This window comes from Vigna radiata, chromosome 4 (assembly GCF_000741045.1).
Source record: "Vigna radiata var. radiata cultivar VC1973A chromosome 4, Vradiata_ver6, whole genome shotgun sequence".
Classification (NCBI taxonomy): domain Eukaryota; kingdom Viridiplantae; phylum Streptophyta; class Magnoliopsida; order Fabales; family Fabaceae; genus Vigna; species Vigna radiata.
Genome location: NC_028354.1, coordinates 8,944,386 through 8,952,361, shown reverse-complemented (window position 1 = coordinate 8,952,361; position 7,976 = coordinate 8,944,386). Strand labels below are relative to the sequence as shown.

At 32.2% G+C, this 7,976-nt stretch overlaps 1 protein-coding gene across 1 annotated transcript; it reads right to left on the bottom strand.

The window, feature by feature from the left end:
- Nucleotides 1-2,322: 2,322 nt before the first annotated feature.
- On the bottom strand, nucleotides 2,323-3,335 carry LOC106758325. The gene is made up of 2 exons (XM_022780149.1): nucleotides 2,853-3,335; nucleotides 2,323-2,379 (listed from the first exon to the last, which is right to left on the bottom strand). Exons 1-2 carry the CDS (start codon nucleotides 3,333-3,335, stop codon nucleotides 2,323-2,325), a joined length of 540 nt encoding a protein of 179 aa, XP_022635870.1.
- Between the last annotated feature and the right edge of the window lie 4,641 nt (nucleotides 3,336-7,976).

Sequence of the window (7,976 nt, the reverse complement as noted above, 5' to 3'; positions counted from 1 at the left end):
TTTAAAATCATAATATACTTCCTTTATATAAATTAAGATCTAATATATATATATATATATATATATATATATATATATATATATATATATATATAATATGTTATTTGATATTTTCTCATTGCAATTCACTCTTTTTTCTATAAAATTTTACGGTTGTATTAAGTTATTAATAGTATAGTTGTTAATGAAAGTTAAAATGATGTTAATATCTTTATATTTATATTTATACATAGAAGAGATTTTTTATTTTTACGTAAATATTATACTTTTAAATATATATAAAATATTTTTTTTTTCATTTTTATGATCTTTCAAATAATCATCCAATTTGATTATTTGCTTCGAAGATTCCATTTGTTTTTTTATAATTTTTAAATTTTTTACTCTTACAGATCATTTATCTATTTAAACCATGGTTTCAATTTTTTTATTAAAAATTTAAATCTCTTAAATAATATTTCAAATTTGAATAAAACAACATAAAGATAAATAATACAGGTTTAAAAGTCTTTTTGGTCCCAAAGTTATAAGCTGATCTTAAAATCTTTGGTCCCTAAGTTATAAAAAATGTATCAAATGAGTCTTTTTTTTTTTTATGTTTATGGTCAAAGTACAAAGAACAATCTAAAGTGTTGTTATTATTAAGAAACAAATCAGAGCAATCCAAAGATGTAGTAGTTGTTAAGAAACAACCAAAAACAGTATTTCAAGTCAAAAAAGACTCATTTGATACATTTTTTATAACTTAGGAATAAAAGATTTACATCTTTAAAAAAAAGGGACTAAATTTAACATTCACTCATAACTTAGGAAACAAAAAGAGGTTTAAACGAATAATATATAACTAAAAGCAGAATTGAAACAGGCGTTTTATTAAAGATTTATAAAATAGGCATAAATATAGTATAAATAAATCAGAGACAACAACATTGATTGAGAGATCCCTGTTGGATACAGAAACCAGTCATAAACTGCTTTCCTATGCAATCTTGTTTGCAGTTTGGAGTGCAAAGGCCGAAGCACTTAAGGTCTGCATCCATCATTCCTTTTACTGCCTCTGTTACTGTTGTTTCTCCTGAAATTATATCAAATTTCATCATAAAATTATACATAATTTCACAATAAAATTCACATAGATCTATAAATTTACGTGGTTTACATTCGTTTTAGAAAAAAATAACATAAATAAATTAGAATTAAAAAAAATTACTTTCCCACGGATTAATTATATGCTAAATACTAAATGAGATATTTTTTTACAATTACCTGATATTAGAACGAAAGCAACAAACAAAACAGTAAAGAGAAAAGGATGACAAAAGCGGGAAGCCATTTCGAGAGATTTTTATTTTTGTTTCATGAATGTGTTCATATTCTACTCATTATATATAAAAGACAATGTATCATGGACTACCCAATCTACTTATTGGACAAAAATGAATAAATAAACTTTTTGGTAAAAAAAAAGCCCTCAAAAGTTATTTAATTAATATATTGTTTAATATTTTCTATTTTATTGTATAATATTTTCTCATCAATAGTTATTAATATTTTATTACTCCTTTAGTTTTAGTGCTAATTAATTAATAAATTCATTTAAATTTTATTGATAAAAATAAATTTCATTATGAGAAAAAATTTATCACAAAAATTATTTCTATTATAGTATAATATTTTTTTGACTTTTTATTTTTCTTATAATTTCTGTGTTAATTAATTAATTAATTCATCAATTCATTTATATTTTATTGTTAAAAATAATTTTAATTCTAGGAAAACATTTATTTCCAACTTTCTTTCTTTAATAATATAGCATTTTTATTATCAATGATTTATTATTCAATTATTTAAAAATATTAATAAATTTCAAAATATTAATAATAGACTAGACCTTATATGTTAGTTCAAAAGTTTATGAAAACTCTAATATTTTATTTTTTTACTAACAAACTCTAATTTAAATTGCCTCTACTCCATCTATGGAAAACTTTGATAAGAGAGACATTTTATAAATTTATCATTCAAGCACAACTTTTTCTTTTTTTTAGCTTTTCCTTACAGTAAGTTCTTTTTGTTCTTTTTAATTTTGTTTTCTCACTTTTCTTCTGTCTTTTCTTTTCACTTGCTTTTTCTTTTGATTGCTCATTGCCTAGAGAATTAGATTTTTACCTGACAACACTAAACTTGAGCTTTTATCAGTACTTCATCAAATGTTCTCAACTTAACTAAAGGTAAAGATTTTTCAAAAAGTTTTTTCAAGACATGCATAAGGTTCAAGGTTAAAAGGTTAGAACAAATTGTTCTCTTTTCAGTGGACAAAAATTATGTGGAGGCTAAAAGAATAAGGGATAACAAAAGATGACCTTGATCATATAGAACCTGTAGGCAAGTAGTTCAATTACAGAAAATTTGGGCAAAATCATTCATGCTTCCAAAGTAATAACAATTATTTAAAAATAACTCTGAAGCTCAAAACTCACACAGGTAAATTCACAAGTCTCAAAATTCAGAAGAACATCTTGCTCAGTATCTCAATCAAACTTTATCTCAAGCACTTTTCTCACAAATTGGGATTCATCACTTATAGCACATCATGCATCATCTCAACTTCAATTAAACAATAGAATCTTATAAAGCAAAACTTATCACTCAAAACAGGCACAATTGAATTAAAGCAGTTTAGTTCATTCAAGCAGAGCACAATAAAAATAAAATAAAATAGAACAAAAACAAAAATTATAACAAAAACAAAAACAAAAATTAAAAGTAAGGGTTTAGAGAACTGGGATGCCTCCCAGCAAGCGGTTCTTTAACGTCACTAGCTTGACCCAATAAGTTAATGTCACATCAACCAGCTGCATGACTGTAGAGAGGCGTTCTACCTCATCACCCGAGTAATGCTTGAGGCGTTGACCATTGACTACCCAACTTCTTTGTGGGTCTTTGGCGATTGGGTCTGTCAACTCAACTGCTCCATGAGGGAGGACATTCTTGATTAGGAACGGGCCAGACCACTTGGACTTCAACTTTCCAAGGAAAAGTTTTAGTTGAGAATTGAATAGCAACACCTGCTGTCCTGGAGTAAAGACCCTTTTTACCAGCTTCCTGTCATGATAGTATTTCACCTTTTCTTTGTAATTTTTAGAAGAATCATAGGCATGCAGCCTCATCTCCTCAAGCTCAATAAGTTGCCTCCTTCTCTTTTCTGTAGTGTCACCAGGGTCAAAATTCAAGAATTTTAATGCCCATAGTGCTCTATGTTCCATCTCCACTAGCAGGTGACAAGCCTTTCCATAGACCATTTGAAAAGGAGATAATCCAATGGTTGTCTTCATTGCAGTTCGATATGCCCAAAGGGCATCATCTAACTTTTGAGACCAATCCTTCCTTGATGCGGCGACTGTCTTTTCCAGGATTCTTTTTATCTCCTTGTTAGAAACTTCAACTTGTCCGTTTGTTTAAGGATGATAAGGTGTAGCCACCTTAGGTCTTACACCATAGTGCTTGAGTACTTTTGCAAGCTGATGATTGCAAAAACGAGATCCTCCATCACTAATGAGTACTCTGGGCGTTCCAAACCGGGAGAAGATTTGCCTTTTCAGAAATTTAATGACAGTACTGGAGTCATTCTTTGGGCAAGCCAGTGCCTCCACCCATTTGCTTACATAGTCAACTGCCACCAATATATTCATTGTTGAAGGATGGTGGGAAAGGTCCAACAAAATCTATGCCCCAACAGTCAAAAACTTCGACTTCCAGAATGCCTTGCAGTGGCCTTTCATGACGCCTGAAGAGGGTTCCTGTTCTTTGACACTTATCACAGTTCATAGCATGATTTTGAGCATCTTTAAAGAGGGTAGGCCAATATAATCCTGATTGAAGTACCTTTGCAGTTGTCTTTTCTCCACTAAAATGTCCTCCATAAGGTGAATCATGACAGTTCCATAAATATCCTTCCACTTCTTCCTTAGTGACACAACGCCTCAGAAGATTATCTGCTCCAATTTTGAAAATGTAAGGGTCATCCCAAATAAACTGTTTAGCATCATGCAAAAGTTTCTTTCTTTGTTGCCAATTGAGATCTTCTTGGATGACTCCTGTAGCTTTGAAATTGGCCATATCAACAAACCACGACCTCTGTTGAATGTACATGAGTGTTTCATCTGAGAAAGATTCCTAAATCTCTGTTTCCTTGCTTGTGACTTCATTATTCACCAATCGAGATAAGTGATCAACAATTACATTTTCACTCCCCTTCTTGTCACGGGTTTCCACATCAAATTCTTGCAATAAAAGTACCCATCTGATCAATCGTGGTTTGGAGTCAGGCTTGGCTAGCAAATATTTAATAGCTGCATGGTCAGTGTAGATAATTACCTTAGACCCAACGAGATATGGTTTAAATTTCTCTAAAGCATACACAATTGCAAGAAACTCTTTTTCCGTGGTGGCATAATTCAATTGGCATAATAAATGGTGTGGAAAACTATTTCTCTTCTCTGGCTAAGAACTGCTCCTATGGAATAATTACTGGCATCACACATCAACTCAAAGTTTTGATTCCAATCAGGAGCTACAATTACAGGAGCAGAAACCAATTTTTTTTCAAGATATCAAAAGCTTTAAGGCATTCTTCATTCATCACAAAAGGAACGTCCTTTACAAGGAGGTTGCTTAGTGGTTTTGCAATTTTCTATAAAAGCCAGCATGTCCCAAAAAGCTTCTGATTCCTTTCACATTGGTGGGTGGTGGAAGTTTTTCAATGACTTCTACTTTGGCTCTGTCCACTTCAATTCCTCTAGAAGAAATTTTATGACCCAAAACAATACCTTCAGTTACCATAAAGTGACATTTTTCCCAATTGAGAACAAGATTGGATTGGGTGCATCTTTTGAGGACTACATCCAGGTTAGAAAACATTGATGAAAGGAACTGCCAAATATTGAAAAATCATCCATGAAGACCTCAATGCATTTTTCTTTCAGATCTGCAAAAATTGCCTGCATGCATCTCTGAAAAGTGGTGGGACATTACATAATTGAAATGGCATTTTTCTGTAAGCAAAAATTCCAAATGGACAGGTAAAGGCCGTGTTTTCTTGGTCTTTAGGATCCACCACCATTTGATTATACCATGAATATCCATCCAGAAAACAATAGAAAGCATGACCTTCCTTGTAGCAATATTCTTCCTTGTACCATGACTAATCTTTCCAAAATTTGGTCCATGAAAGGAAGATGAAAGTGATCCTTCCTTGTAGCATTATTCAGTTTCCTGTAGTCAATACACATCCTCCATCCAATACAGTCCTTGTGGGTATGAGTGTTGGGAAACAGGTTGGCTTCGTTTTTACACCAAGAGGGGGGGGAGGGGTGAGTTGGTGTTTTTACAAATATAAAATCTTTTCGCAATCTTGCAATCAAAGTATTAAACTTTTCACACTTTCTTGAAATGCAGGTAATGAAAAATTATATGCAGCGAAAAACGTAGTTGACTGTGTAAAGATTAAAGTCGAATGCAAAGTAAAACTGTAGGGATAGAGAAAATCAAACACTGAATTTATATAGTGGTTCGGCCAACAATGCCTACATCTAGTGTCCTTCCAACCCAGGAAGCAAATGCATTATAATGGTTGCAATTTTTACAACAAGGAATTTATAGAAGACCTCCACGTAAAAAATATAAATTTCCTCTCTAACCCAAAACCAAAATATAGCTACAGAACAAAACAAGAATTGTAGCAAGAATCCCCTCTTCTGCAATCTGCAACACCACTTTGAACAATCCTCAAAGTGAACAATCCCCTATATCCAACAAGTACAAATACCGGCAGTCTTTACAGATGCCAAGCCAGAAAAATAATGCAACAATCTTCACAGGATGCCATGCCTTAAACACGACCACGCAGAAGCATCTTCCTTGTGCAGATACTGATCAATTTTTGTGTGCGCAGAAGAACCTCCCTTTGAATCTCTTTCAAGAAAGATCACCACCGTCTTCTTGGAGAATTCTTTGAGCTCTTACAATAGAGAATTTGATCTAAAATAGAAATGAAATTGTCAATTCATCAAAAGTCTCTTAACTGATTCGTGATCAGTCTATTTATAGATTTTTCTTATTCAGACAGACTCTCCGTCGATTATGCTACTAATTTAGTCGACTTAATTATGAAAGTTATAATAAACAGTCAACCAAAAACAAAACACATTTAATACAGTTGACCAAGTCAACTAACTTTTAAAAATATAGTCGTTGAGGTGCAAGAGCGTAACAAAATTTCAAACCAGATAACAGATACAGTCGAATGTGTGGCGCACATAGTCGACTTCAANCATGTAAAACATTTTGAAATTCTTTTCTTCTCAAAAATTCACAGAGCATTGATTCTCAAAATATGCACAAAGAATTTAGCATAGTCGAATCCACTAATAATGTAGTCAACTGCATTAGAACTTTGTCACACAGTTATATGTTCATAAAAGTGCTTGTGGTTTTCAGCTTTAAAACATGTGTAGAAAGACATATGTAAAGATGCATTGCACATAGCACATAAAGCATGTGATCACGTTCCACATATATATCAATCAATCAACATAGGAACATGTAACACAATACATAATCATGTTCACAGATATAACAATCAATTTGCATAAGAACATGTAATAATAGCGAACAACATATGCATGTTATTAAGCAATGTGTTTCATCATAAAAAACTAGATTGATATAGAAATTGTGTTGTCAACAATCTCAATAATGAGTTCATGTTTTTCATTGTAAATAACTGTCATTTCACCTTTCTTTGGTACAACCTGTACTGGGCTTACCCATGCACTGTCAGAGTTAGGATAAATAATACCAGCTTCAAGTAGCTTCAACACTTCTTTTCTCACTTCCTCTTTCATTACTGGATTCAATCTCCTTTGTGGTTGAGCAATTGGTTTGTAGTCATCCTCCATGAATATTTTGTGCATACAATACGTTCGGCTTATGCCTTTGAGATCTGAGATTGACCATCCAATAGCTCCTTTGTTGGCTTTGAGCACTTCGATTAATTTTTCTTCTTCCTTGGGAGAGAGAGAATTACTGATGATGACTGACTTGTTTCCCCCTTCTTCTAAAAACACATATTTCAAGTGTGGTGGTAACATTTTTAACTCAGGTTTTCTTTCCTTGACTTTTTCCTCTAAGTTCAACAAAGGGACCTCTTTTAATTCTTCAAAATCGTTCAGGCCATACCTTGAATGCTCTGCATCCTGCACAAAAATTCTAGCGAGGGATTGTTAGTATAAAAATTAAGAAAAACAAAAACTAGGGATTGAAAAATAAAAATAAGAATTAAAAAAAATACAAATGGAAAAATAAAAATAAAATAAATTCAAAATTAATCAAGAATCACACAAATCGAATAGCTTAAACCGTGAATCCTCGACAACGGCACCAAAAATTTGTTGGGGCAAATGAATAAGTGTACCGAGTCACACAAGTAATATAAAATGGTAAGAACAATTAATTAAGACTCAAAATAAAAGAGACTATGGGTTTGGAGTGCAAAAATAATAAATAAAATAAAGATTGCAATTGATCAATGGCAAAGGAGCATAATTATGAGCGGAGGTTGATTTATATGAGATGGATATGTTGTTGGGGTTAGATTTCACCAAATTGCCTCTCATGTATATAAGAATTCTTCTTTATGCATTAATGCCAACGTCCCTCACTGAATCACTTAAACCCCATCCCTCGGTAAATAAATTTGTCCCTAATTACCAGTTCATACAATTCCTAGCATTCCTAGTAAAAAGATGTGAAGATAAAGAGGTTAAGACGACTAAGACTCATACCCTCATCCTTGAGCAATATAAATCTTAGGAATAATTCAAGAAGAATGACAATTTTATTTCTTGTGCCTTGTGAATGATAGAGAGTTGGAGTGTCACCCTAAACACTTGAGTGATTGAGTGAAACACTTGCTT